We start from the raw sequence: 13,809 nt of genomic DNA on the forward strand, positions 1-13,809 counted from the left end.
TGGAGACAGGAAACCAAATAGCCTTTTTTGATCTTTCTCTTATTTCACTTCTGTTTAAAGAGCTCAAAATACCGGAATCCTCATCTTACCCTCTATGACATACATTGGTTACATGAAGAAAATGAGCCAATATCACATCACATTAGTATAGTTTGACTTCTTGACACTCTTGATGGTGTGAAGAGAAGAATTTAAGATGAACTAGGTCTTCTTATCTTGACTGGGAGCAGAGGAACATGTTATTGTAATTCTCATCCATCAAAAATTCTGCACAGAACCAAAGTTCTCTGCATGTCTTGTTTGCTTTGGATGAGTTAGACTTGAGGATTAAAAAATGGCCAGTCAACTGGAAGTTGCGACTGGACTTGTGTTGTGCACAGTCTAGAATTTGTTCATGTGCCAGTTGCTGTCTGGTGGGCAACACTACAGACCCTGGAGAACCTAGACTGAAAACCAGTCTCTTTTGAAAAGACTGGGAAACATGGATTTCAATGAGATCAGGGAATGGAGAGTCACTAAAGGCCTCTCTATCAGAAGCCATGATGACAGACGCTGTCTACCTGCATACATCAATCATGCACTTGGGGAAATAAATCGAACAGTGGGATCACAAAGCAATGAAGGGCATCCCAATGCTTTGAAGACTGAGGCATTATTCCAGGAAGTCATTTCTTAAATCACAAAAGTGAATAGCAACTGATAGAATATGCAAGTGTGCATATTAGAGCATGCAGGGAGGGATATTGTTAAGTCTGAATTATTCACAGTAACCATAACATTGCTTTTCACTGACAGCAAAATTTAATCTCAGTGTCAGAGAGATGTGGTATTGAGTTAATAATGGAAAAGTCTGTTTACTGCAGCAAAAATTGGTCACTTACCTGCCTGTGACAGTAACAATAGACAAGAGCAAAGCTGTGCACAGGGAGCTGTGGTTTCTGTTTTCTGGCTTCTTTTGACTGACACTTCTCATAAAAGAAAGTTCTGAAATAAATTCCTACTTTCAATTCTTTTTTAAATTTCAATCCAAATCTGTAGGAACTTATGAATTGAATACAAAAAATACATTTCACAGTAGAAATTTATTACAGAAGTGATACAAAACATTTCCATGAAGCACTGAAAATTTTAATTTCAACAATATGATGTGACTATATTATGCAATCCAAATAAAATTAAATACAACATTAATTGAAAGAGAATTTCAGGTTTAAATAAATATCTTATTACATAAATACAGTATTAATTTAAAAGTGACCATCAAAAAAGAAAACCAAAGCAATTTGTTTAACTTTCACATTTTTTATTTTACTTCTCTTTCCCACATAGACGAATCCAAATTGAAATTTCAGTCATTCAATTTATACTTAGATGAAGCAGAATTTCTGCTGGCAAAACACATAGCTTGAGTAAAGCATTTAACACCTCCTAGGCAGGACAGCGAGTACCCACTTCGTTGGAGACTGAGTCATTGGAGGGTGGCCTTTAACAAGTTTTATTCACAGCAACTCTGACATTACTTTTCTTGGACAACTTCTGTTAAAACCTCATTGCCTCATGCTCTAATGTTCAGTTATTAACATGAAGATTGTTTATTAAAGTAAGAAATCATTAATTTTTAAGTGCCATGGAATGGAAAAAAAAATCAAGGTGTGTCAAATGCTATTAAGTGGACAAAACCTAATGACATTTATTCAAAGCTGCTAAGATTCAGAGAAATGAGGCTACCTGTTGCCCATCCCTGACTGATTACACCTGATATTTGTGTAGCACCTTTGACACACAACCAGTTTTCAGAGGGACCCCTGAGTTTGGGAGCTGCGAGTGTCTGTCCATTACTCTTCCATGATTCCTTGGGCAAGCGCTGGCAGAAGAGAAATAGTTTTGTAGCGATCTCTTTCAGGTTGGCAGAGCCTTTATTTTCCTCCTGCACATGAATGCCATTTTATATTAAACTTCTTGTCAGCACTAGACAGCTCAAGCTTATTTCAACAGAACTTCATTAGTCCAAATTTAACCTCCATAACCTTTCCTATCACATAACATAAGATGGCCCAAAGCTATAAAGCATGTGAGACATATGAACCTGGAAATGAAATTACACTGTCTGAGGGGATTATGCTCTGCAGGTAAGGCAGTTTGTCTACACATGGCCAAAGCTTGCTGCTCATTACACAAATGGAAAAACACAAATGGGAAGGAGCCACATTTGCTCCACATGTTTGAGCTCTTCCACCCCATGGGTGCATGTAAAAGGGACATGAACATCATGCAGAATGTGCCCTCTCACAGCCTGGTCCCTGATTATCTTTTCAGAGCCCCAGCTTGGAGTTTGCAGGGATGTCCCTTATTTTTCGGAGTGCTGGTGTAGGGGAGACATCCCTTTGGAAGGATTGCTGGATGCAAGGGACAACACAATGTGTATGCCTGCGGCTCCCCAGGGTCAGAGTGATGCCTTGCAGAGCAGGCAGCTTCACTGCAGTGATCCAAAGTGTGCTCTCACACACAGCATCTCTTCTTCACAACACAGTTATTGAAAAAGGAGCCCCAGTAGCCCCAGTAGCCTTTTAGCATATTGTAAATATTGCTTCTTTTTTTTTCTACCAAGTCCTTTGATTCTGACTCATCAGAACACAACTGTTAGCTAAGGTGCAAGATGATGTGTGACAGACAATGGTTTGCAGAAGACAAAACTATGGCAAATGTTTAGGTTTTCTCTTAATATGATGAAGAAAATCCCTGAAAAACTGAAAACAGCTTCAGTTTTGCCTTACTTTTTCTTAGTTTCTCTCATTTTCACCTTGCCTTCTTCTCTCTTTTCTATAACAGAAAGGGAGTCTGAAGAGAAATTGTATTTGACACTGAAAAACCACATAGCAATTCAGGATTTTGTTATAAGCTGACATTACCTATTCTGTAGCATTGCTTTTTCTGCAGTCTGGCACAGCTGCAGTTGCTGGCGGGATGAAATGTTTGATGTGCAAATGTTTATCTCTTGCTGCTGACTGCAGAAGGTTCAATGAATAGAGTAAACTAGGTATTTTCCTTTTAGTTGGCTCAAGAGAGGGGAAGAGGGAGTTCATCCCCAGGTACACAATTTCTCTGCATTTTTCTTAAGTTAAATAATATGTTGGTGGTCACTTCAAGGAAAAACACTGATTAACCAGCTGGCTCCTGGCAAACACATAGTAAAATGAATAAATTATTCCTACCTTCCTCTCAATGCAGGCAAAAATGGATCTTTTCTCCTCTGGTTACTTGTCAGTTTTCATGAGACCTGAAGGACTGTATTTATCCAGAGACTCTTTACCCGTCCCTAAAAACTGGGCTGAAATTAGCTGATTATCCAAGTTGCTGGAAGCAAGAAGAAAACTGACAGACAGACAGATGGACAGAGAGAAAGCCATAACCTCTGCATAAATCATTTATTTTGTTAATGAGGCTAAAAAAAGTGATGGAGAGAGTAGTGAGGGTTTGTTTGTTTATTAGCTCAGTCATATTTAATCTAGGATTCAGATTTAGAGGGTGGGTGAAAAAAAAAGCATGGGGAACTGGAAGTGAATTTTTCATTAAAGTAGCGTATGCATATAGAAAATATCAAATATAACAGGTGTACAGTGCTGTTCTTTGTCTTCCTGTTTTGCACTATGGAAAACTGATTCTTCAGTGGCAACTGAACCTCCACCTAAACAGGTAACAATAAATAAACTAAAATAAATTACACCTTTAGAGTTGTTCCTTACATTTGTGATAAATAAAAGTAATGTGGTTTTAAGTAACTAACCAATAATGATAAATAATAATAAATTGAACAGAATATTTGTGCTTTTGCTCAAGTAACTGTCAGGCTATGTGTTGTTTTCTTTCCGATCATCTGCCTCACTCAGATTTGATTTTAAGATACCTACGTAAGCTTATTAATCTGCCTGTTTCTCAGAGCCCAGATAAGGCATTGCAAGCAGTTTAATGGGACAAGTATTTGAACTAGTTCAGAGTTGTATTTTTTCCCAGCGTGTCCACAGGCGATCCTCAAAGAGTCCCGAGTGACCTCGCCTGCTGTCACTCTTCTACTGCAAAAGATCAATCCCTGTGTGATGGAGCTGTGTCGGTTTTTTCAGCTGTGTCTCTGTGTTGGTCAGAGAAGACATTCCAGAAAGGAAGCCATGAGGTAAAACCTAGCACATTTCTCTGTTTCTCTCTATGCTTAAAATACTCCATTGGGCTTTTTTCAAATGACAATTTTCAACCACCAGTGCTTATTTTTGAGAGTCAGTGGCTACTGACTGAGATCCAAATGGGTCCCCAGTGCACTGATCATTACCTGATCTGAATCCAATATTCACACTAAGTGAATAAAGCTCAGCTCAATTTTTCCAAATATCTAATGACATCACTGAGGTCAGAATCTAGCTTTTTATTTCCACATTTAATGAGCAGTATGATATGTATACAGCTGTGCTTACGAAAGATAACAAGCTACTACTCTCCTAACTTTAACTACATCTTTAGGTACTGTGTTGAATACTATTCCTGGTTCTTGAAAAATGCAAGCTATGTCTGTGAAAGAGTCAAAAGAGTTGCTTACTCCCACAGTGAGTATAGTTTCTATTCATATCTCTACATACCTTATTATGGAGGTATAACAAAAATTTTAGACATCCACAGAGTATTTGCTGTCTTTCATCAGATAGCTACTTTATCTGATAAGAATTTTTGAAGGGATTGAAAGAAAAGATTATTTAATTTTCATGTATGTTTTTAATATTCTCCTTGTCAAACCTCTTCTGATGACAGTTTTCTTGTGTTCTTCCAGCATTAAAACAAAAGTGCCTTAAAAGCATCTGTACATCTGTCTAGAGCACTGAGAAACTGCAAATTTCCCCTGCAAATTGGAAGACTGGTGGCAGTTTTAGTTGTCTTTTTCATTTCTCGGTGTAAAAATCAGGATGCAACATGTTATTTGCAAATATTTGTAACAAGACAAGCTATTAACCAGATGTTAATCTAGAAATGTGTCTTCCTTCAAGGCATTGTAACAATAATCTGTTAAAACAGATGCATTTTATACAAGTGATGTAACCACAATAAAAGCATTGAAAGACTTTCATAAATTGTATTTTATAAAGGATATTTATATGGTTGGGTAGTAAATGCAGATAGTTTATTCAAGTTTTATTTACATTTGAAACAAAGTCATCAAAATAAACAAATACAAAATAATTTAAAAGCAACCTGAAATACTGAAGACAAGAAGAATTTTTCCTGATGTTAAACACACACAGATTATCCATTATTCCAAATCAAGAGCCTCCCATTATTTCAGCAACTCATCTAGTGCAGAGCTCGACCAAGGAAATGTTCACAGCTTTTGTACTTTCAATCTGTGATATATCTGTGTGAGTTCACCAAGATTCATCTCCTTCCTTAGATGCACCTCTGGTGAACTAAGCGCCAGTTATAAAAAAGGAAAGAATAGCCAAAAAAATTACATGATCCTATATTTTGCTACACTGTAGCAAAATGATGCTATTATCAACCCAAAGTACATCATTAAGCCATTAGTATTTCCGAAAAAGAAGATTATTTGCACTACAGCTGGTGCACATTGATGTTTCACTGAAGAAATATCTGTTCAAATTAATATACAGCCAAGGAGAAAGACAGCACCAGAAGGAATGCTGTCCCCCGGGAGAGGTGGGATGCAGCAACCCTCTTCCAAAATACATTTCACTGTTGTGCTCAATAGCATGACAAAAGCATTTCTGTCATATCAAAAAGCAGGATAGATTGGAGCAGTACCAGTTACGGTTGATATGGAAAGTTAGGCCAGTGGATGAAACAGGAATGTCAATACAGTGAGTGTATAAATTGGGAATATAACATGACCATGGTACTGCAATGCTATGGAGAGATCTTGTTCTGCAGCACTTCTCCTCACCCAAAGAAGGATCAGGTCTGCTGTGAAGAGCTGGGTGAATTACACCTTTGTGCAACTGATGCTTTTAAATCTCACAAAATCCTCTTAAAGCCGGAAGACATGGTTTAAAAAAAAATAATCTGTATTGCTTCTTACATTTTTATCATTAAGTTTTTTGAGAACTCAGGAAGTAGGACATGAAAATAAGAACATAAGAGGAGAAAAAAAATTATCAAAATCAGTCTGAATTTCTAGGTTTTTTTAGATTTAAATAAAAAGACAATATCAAAATAAGAATATTTTTGAAAAGTTTTCCCTTTTAAAAGATTGTTTTATTATTACTTTAACAAATTTAATCAGCTCTGGGCTGCAGCACTGATCTCCACGCTAAAGGACACTTTCGTGTTTATAAGCAATCGTTCTATGTTTTTCCTGCAGGAACACAAGTCTTTGGAGAGAGTGCTAACCTCTCTATAAGGGCGATAGCATGTGCCTGGGCCGTGTCTGGTGTTGGAAGTAGGTCACAGCCATCCCCCTGCTAAGGTCTTGGAAAAGGCTGAGAGCTACTGCCTGAACGTGTTCTTGGGGAGAGATTTACACAGTTATCACATAGTTGTGAGTGTCTTGTGAAAGGAGCTGAGAAAGGATTAATGGTACCTGTCCTGAATGACAACTTTCTTGTCACAGTTGTTTAAGACTTACTGTTTGGCTTTCCTAGGAGAATAATGAAAATTAATGAGAAAAATTACAAAATAAGAGAAGAAATGAAAAAGCAAGGCTCCATGAAAAAAGTGAACATGTTGGCTGCCCTCAGAAAAAAAAGTTTTTCCATATTCCAGGGTTTTCAGCCCCTCAAAGCCTCTGTGCATGTTTGGCAGAAGTACAGAAATGATGGTGGCGTATAGGTAAATCAGTATCTCAGAGGATTCATGTCTGTTATTATGCCCGGTCAAACTCACTCCAATTTGCCAGGCTGAAAATGTTCAGCAAGGCAGTAAAAATGCACTTTGGGCAATCCTTGAAGACTCCAAATGGAAGGACCAAAACTCACATGGAAACAAATTTTCGTATCATTAAGGCATAATTTCTGCCATGTTTCACTCTTCTATAAAGTTCCTTGGTAGGGCTGGTCACAGAAATGTTATGACTGGACCCTGTCCTTTTCCTGTCAACGTGTCAGTATTGAATTGATAGAGAATCACAGAATGGTTGAGGTTGGAAGGGACCTCAGGAGGTCATCTAGTCCACACAACAACTCCATCCAAGCAGGACCACCTAGAGTCAGTTGCCCAGGACCATGTCCAGATGGCTTTGGAATATCTCCAAAGTAGGAGAGTGGGAGGGAGACTCCAAAACCTCTCTGGGCAACCTGTGCCTGTGCTCAATCATCCTCACAGTAAAAAAGTGTTTCCTGATGTTCAGAGGGATCATCCTGTGTTTCACTGGGCGCTACTGAAAAGAGCCTGTCTCTGTCCTCTTTGCACCCTCACTGCATTGATGAGATCCCCATGAGCCTTCTCTAAGTTGAAAAGTCCCAGCTCTCTCAGCCCCTCCTTGTATGAAAGATGCTCTAGTCCCTTAATCATCTTTGTGACCCTTCTTTGGACTGTCTCAAGTTTGTCCATGTCTGTCTGGACACAGTACTCTGGGTATGGCCTCATCAGTGCTAGGCAGAGGAGAAGGATCCACTCCCTCGATCTGCTGGCAGTACTTTTGCAGCCAAGGATACCACTGGCCCTCTTTGCTGCAAAGGCACACTACTTACTCACATTCAACTTGGTGTTCACCAGGACCCTCAGGTTCTTTTCTGCCAAGCTGCTTTCCAGCTGGGTGTCCCCCAGCATACACCGATGCATGGGGTTGTACCTCCCCAGGTGCAAGACTTTGCACTTCTTGTTGAACATCATGAACTTCCTGTGGGCCTATTTCTCCAGCCCGTCAAAGTCCCTCTGGATGGTAGCATGACCCTCTGGAGTATCAACCTCTCCTCTCAGTTTGGCGTCACCTGCAAATTTTCTGAGGGTACACTCTGCCACAACATCCAGATAATTAATGAAGATATTAAGCAAGACTGGACCCAGTACTGACCGTTGGTGTACACTGCTAGTCGCTGGCCTGCAATTAGACTTTGCAGCGCTAACCACCATCCTCTGGGCCCCGCCATTCAGCCAGTTTTCAACCCACCTCACGGGGCTCATCCAGCCCATATATCAACAGCTTCTATATGAGGATCCTATGGCGGACTCGGCTGCGTCACAGGCCTTTATGAAGACAATGTAGTTCACAGGGCCTTGGAGGAGTCAAGCATTTTGATCACATAAGTATTTTTACAATTTTCAGTTTGTCAGACTTCTCAGTTCTCCATGCTAAAACTCAGTGGACAGTTTGCCTTTGTTGATGGCATCTATGAAGGGTATCTGTGTCTGACCCTGGCAGAAAGCACACCTTCCAGATGAGATGAAGCCGTTCCAAAACTCATTGACTCAGCCTTCCCCTGGATTTCACTCAGCTTTGGATCAGAGCCACCATGGACAGACAAGAGCAGACTTCTCAACCCTGAGGAATGCCAATGTTTAAAACTGTATAAATTTTCACTCATCTTTCATCACTGAATACTATCTCTTGCTAAGCTATTAAAGCCATATTCACATGCCCCAGAGACTTTGTGAGTGATTAATAACAGTGAGATGATTGTTATTTAATTACAGCTGAGTATTAGGAAAAGTTACTATACGGTGAAGGCACCTGCAGAACAGACCTCTCAGTATAGATCCTTTACATGGCTGGAGCTATATTACTAAGATACACTGTGGGCATAATGACTCTAAGGAATCTCATGGAAGAATTAATTAATAAATGTTGAAGTGGGTTTGATAAAGGAAGTGATCACATGAGTGAGGTGTATATATCCGAGTGGGTATAAATAACTTAGTACTGACTTTGTTGAAATCCATTTGTCCTCCATCCAGCTGCTTTCGAATAATATCCCTCAAGGTAAGCCTTTCTCGATGTACTCTATAACACAGGAATCAGGAAGAAAACAAGATAGAATAAGCTATTTGAGACTGTGGAGTTGTAGACTAAAGTATAGGTAAAAGATTGGGGATAGTAGACTATAAATATTCAGAGCTGTAGACTTATAACCTCACTTCCTGATGAAATACTACAAGATTTTTTAGTAGAAATTAACGCAATATTTGACCTTAGGGAACAGGTAATCAACAGTAGATACATATTTGAAAACTGATAAATAAATATTCGTTTATTTGACTGTAAAAAACTCCATGCCTGACTTACTTAGAAAATCATTCTAAATTTAGAGTAAACTGTGACTGTGGTTCAAAACTAATCTATTATCTGTCATTTAATAAATACTAGTGCAAGGCTTTTAGCTTCAGAATAATTCTTTACACACATTTCTGTAAGGACAAGCACACTCAGAACTTGAATATCTCCAAACAACATAGTGCTTATCATTAGGAAAATATATGATACATTAGATCAGTCTCAACACAGACTAGAGTATATGTTTGACTACAAAGTGGAAGAGGTTTTTGTGATATGAAGCAAACTAATATAATGGATTGCAGATTAACTGGGTTCAACAGAGGTAATGCAAGAATGTCTCTTCATTTACACAGTGTTTCACAATATCTGCATTTACACACTGTGAAGAATTGTTTAAACATCCTGTTAGAACAAGTAATATGTGAAAACTCTTTGCAAAACAAAAGAAACTTCAAGTATACCATTTTATTGCTAAATGAACTTTCCCTGTCTATGGCACTTTGGCAGAGCCTGTTGACTCACCTAAAGAAATACCAAAATAAATATTGTCAGTCAGGTTTATAGAGGACATTGGTAAAATTTGAAGGATACATAAGGCTCATCATTGCTGTAATATGTGCATTTACTATGATAAAGGTGAAAACTGAATTACATCAAGCAGAAATACGACCAGTCTACAATTTTCTAAGCTGATGTCTTCCCACTCTGAGATTCACGAGATAACATTCTGCCTAATGTTTTACTTAACTCACCAGGCACACCAGTCTGCTGCGTGACTTGTTCTCGTCTTTGGATTAAACAAAAAATGATTGTAATTCTGCTGCTGTTTATGTCAATGGTGTTGTACAGTGGTAAGTGGCAATGTATTTTAATGATTATTCAACATTTATGCCTAAATATTGTTTTAAATATGTGCATTTGGAAAGAATCCTTTAGAAGTAGCCTTCTGTCCTTTCAAATCTAGTTGATCAACACCGAAATGCACTTAAATAAGTTTAGCTATGGAGTGCTTATAAAATATGTTTTTTTCAGGACTTGTAGTGAAGCAAGGAACATTTAGTGGGCTTAAAAATATAACCAAAAAGTTGCAACTTCCCTTCTGCTAGCATTTGGTCATTATTTAAGTCCTTCAGACTCCAAAAAATGTTACAAGTTATACATAAAGAGATTCTACTCATTACATACAGGTGTATTGTCTAAATTCTCCAAACCATTCGGTGCATCCTGAAATATAACCCATGTTCAGCCAAAGCTCCTCCTTTAAATTTCACCATGAATAGTTTTGGTTTTTTCTTCATATAACTCTACATTTTATTATCATGGGTGAAAGAGCTTCCTAATGACAGGGAAGGGCAAACTTTTCAAATTTTTGCTGTCTCTGCACTGTGTAGGAATGCCATTAAGAGTAGCAGTGTGCAGGTGAAAAGAAGGACTCTTAGAAGGTCTACCACCATTTCTGGTCACTCCATGGCATTACCTCTAAAGCGAAAAAAAAAGCTCAGCACCTTGGCATAGACAAAACTCTGCAGTGACCTACTTCAACTTCACCAGTCGCCTCTCTTCTAAGGGGTTGCGTGCACTAGAAGTCATTAGTAAAGAAACAGGTCTAACACAAAACACATGGGCTAAAATACACTGACGAAGCTGAACCTTAAGACTCATATTATATGAATAGAAATCAGTAAGAATATTAGCATTTCCCACTGCAGGGATAGAGCATGTCAAAATACCTACACTGTTTATTTGTAAAAAATAAAGGGGTATTTGGTCCCTGGATGTAAAGGGAACTAATAATATCTACTGCACTCAGGAATATCTGGACACTCAGAAATTTTTTGAACATGACGTTTGAAAGAGATTTCCCCCCAAATCTCAAAATAGTGTGCCACAGTTTTTAGATTCTTTTCCCCCAGCTAAGCACTACGTGAGCACAAAGATTTAAAATGTTACCAGTTTTAGGTCTGGAGAGGATTATTGACTTATATTTATGTGGGATCTATTCTGCTGATCTCTGCTTTGAGACTGAAGCAAATATCTGTGCATGAACTAGCATCTTTGTGAGGAGCTAATGTGATTTACCTTGAATAAATCAAATAAGCTGGGTTTGCTGCACCCTGACTTTTCCCAGCACAACCAAGGTTTCTGCTCCATGACGTTTATAATGACTGCATCCATGCCCTGTATTATGACATTTTAATTAGCCACGATTGCAAAAAACAACTGGAGGTGTACTGATGAATTTTTATGGGGTTTTTTCAGATAACACTTCAGAAAAGTGTTGTCAGAGTAGCAACATTACAGACACAGTCCAGAAACATTTTTAAATGTATCTGAGTGTTGAAAGAAATTTTATGGATAAGGTATACAACTGGAAAGCCCAAGAGCTGATTTATCATACAAGTCTCCTCAAGACACGTGACAAGTCATTTAGCAGGTTTTAGAGAAAAGTCAGAGAAGCTGACCTCCTTAGGATCTTCTGAGGTTTAAAGGATTGATTTTTGTAGTGCAATCTTTCACTGGCTATACAGGCAATAACATAGGACTAATACTCCTAAAGGATATGATAGCAAAAGAAGAAAAGAAAATAATTAATCCAGAAAGTATTATCTTTTTTTCCCCTCTCCTATAATTTAAACAAAATTAAGCAATCTTTTTAGCAAACATTGGTTTGCTGATCTTGGCTTAGTGACAATTAGAAATATCGTTCTTCATAATGAAAAGATTAGAAGATCCAAAGGTTTACCAAGCCGCTGACCCTGTGGTAGAGATTTTTCTCCAGGGGAGCTTCAAACATTTATCTGTTAATTGGGTGTGTGCAAATTAAGTTTGCTGAGATGAACTAAGTGCAAGCGAAGGATGCTGGAGCAATCACAACTTCCAGCAGTTCTATAACACGGCTTTACCAATCCTCTCCTCTGTCTTAATTCAACTCAATGAGATTTTCATGTTTTCAAAAATTTTGCTGAAAGGACTAAATGATCAATGGCTATTGATCAACAAACACTGAATTTGAGCCATGATGTTATGCAGTGTGTCAAAACCTGGTTCTGGAGGCACTTGATGGAACATGCCTTGGGGGGAGGATGTTTGTCACCACAGAGGAAATGTAGGTTTTAAGCCAGAAAATAAGGGGCAATTTTTCTTGAGCAAGTATGTGTACAAATGTATAGCATTCAGTGCTATTTATATTGCAAGGCACACCATTATTTCACTTGAATCTGAGTTCCTCATGGCCATCAAACTTTCAACAGACTTGTTCCAGTTCTGTGAAAAGGCCAGCCTTTATCAGGAGATTTTTTTCTGTTTGTGCAAAGCAGTCCGTTCCCCTCGGACCTGCTGCAATGAAGGAGACGTCTGATGGATTGCTGTTCATCTAAAAGCTTTTCATTGTGACCAAGACTTTCAGGAAAAGAACAACATAAGAGGAAGCACCTCTTCCTATCTTGCTCATGCCCATATCCATATTCTGGCACTAAACTTGGGAAATTAATTGCTGGAGGCATATGACTGTTACCATGAACATCTTGTTCACTCCACAAAAGTTGTAGACATCTTGAGAAAGCCCTTATATACAACCTAAAAAAAAGTCCTATTTTTTTCCTTATCCTTTGCTAAACATAGAGTTAAGCCTTATATCTAAATAATCCATTACTCCGCTTTACTCTCTTATATATATTTGTTGCAGGAAAATGCAATGGATTAGCAGGATAATTGTCAGCTGTTTCCCAGAATCTTTTGTAGAGAAAACGGACAGCTTTCCTAATGCCAGTTGTTCTGAGACATATGCTATACCATGAATTTAACATCAGGTTTTTTCTTCCGTTTTTAGATCCTTGATCCAATAAATATCCTTGATTTATTACCTTGGGGGAAAAAAAAAAAAAAAAAGTCAAGTTTAAATAAATCCAAAGTAACATATTCTCTCCTAAAATCATGCAGAAGAATAAGGAAAAAAAATGAGAAGGAAGAGAACAAGTATTAGCTTTCACCCTAATTCAGGACATGTCAAACAGAAAAAAATAAAAGTGTGGAAAATATACTACAGCATCTTCAAAAGGAAAAAGAGAAAATTAGCTTAAGAAAGAAATAGTGATAAGAAAAGGGGCAATAAGGCAATAGGCAATAAGAACTCAGAAAAACCAAACCTCTGGACTTCAAATAATCCTGCTTCAAATAAGAGCACAGGGTTACAGAATCGAATCATTTGGGGCAATCAAAGTAGTTGGGTGACTAAAACAATTTTGTACAATTCTACTGATTTATCCCGGTAAGTGCTACTGTTCAGAAGAGCACAGGAATACAAGGGTTAGCACATCCTCACAGCAATACCTCAGTTTAACAGAGGAATGACTTTTAAGCTGAAGTCAATGTGACTTATCAGTACACTTCTGGGCTTTCCTGGGTGTGAGCAGAGCTAAGCAAGTGTTTCATGGCTTTGATAAATCAGCTTGCCAGTGTAGGAAGGCATTCAAAATGCCTGTAGTGTAGGTATCATAATGAAGTATATGTTGTTGGTTTGTTGGGCTTTTTTTATTTTTAAATTTTTTTCTTCTCAAATTTGTTTGCTGAGGTAGGTGGCCAAGAATTGGAGCCGCCAGCATTCC

The 13,809-nt window shown here is 38.2% G+C and overlaps 1 protein-coding gene across 1 annotated transcript in view; it reads left to right on the plus strand.

Annotated features, from left to right (window-relative positions):
• Positions 1-10,010: 10,010 nt before the first annotated feature.
• The window catches only part of OC90 (otoconin 90), a 21,981-nt gene continuing 18,182 nt past the window's right edge, over positions 10,011-13,809 (plus strand). Inside the window, exons 1-2 of the mRNA XM_009699374.1 lie at positions 10,011-10,056; positions 13,780-13,809. The exon at positions 13,780-13,809 is cut by the window's right edge and continues 60 nt beyond it. Coding sequence (XP_009697676.1) covers positions 10,011-10,056; positions 13,780-13,809 — 76 coding nt within the window. The remainder of the gene's footprint in view (positions 10,057-13,779) is intronic.

This window comes from Cariama cristata, unplaced genomic scaffold (genome assembly GCF_000690535.1).
Source record: "Cariama cristata isolate BGI_N322 unplaced genomic scaffold, ASM69053v1 scaffold594, whole genome shotgun sequence".
NCBI lineage: Eukaryota > Metazoa > Chordata > Aves > Cariamiformes > Cariamidae > Cariama > Cariama cristata.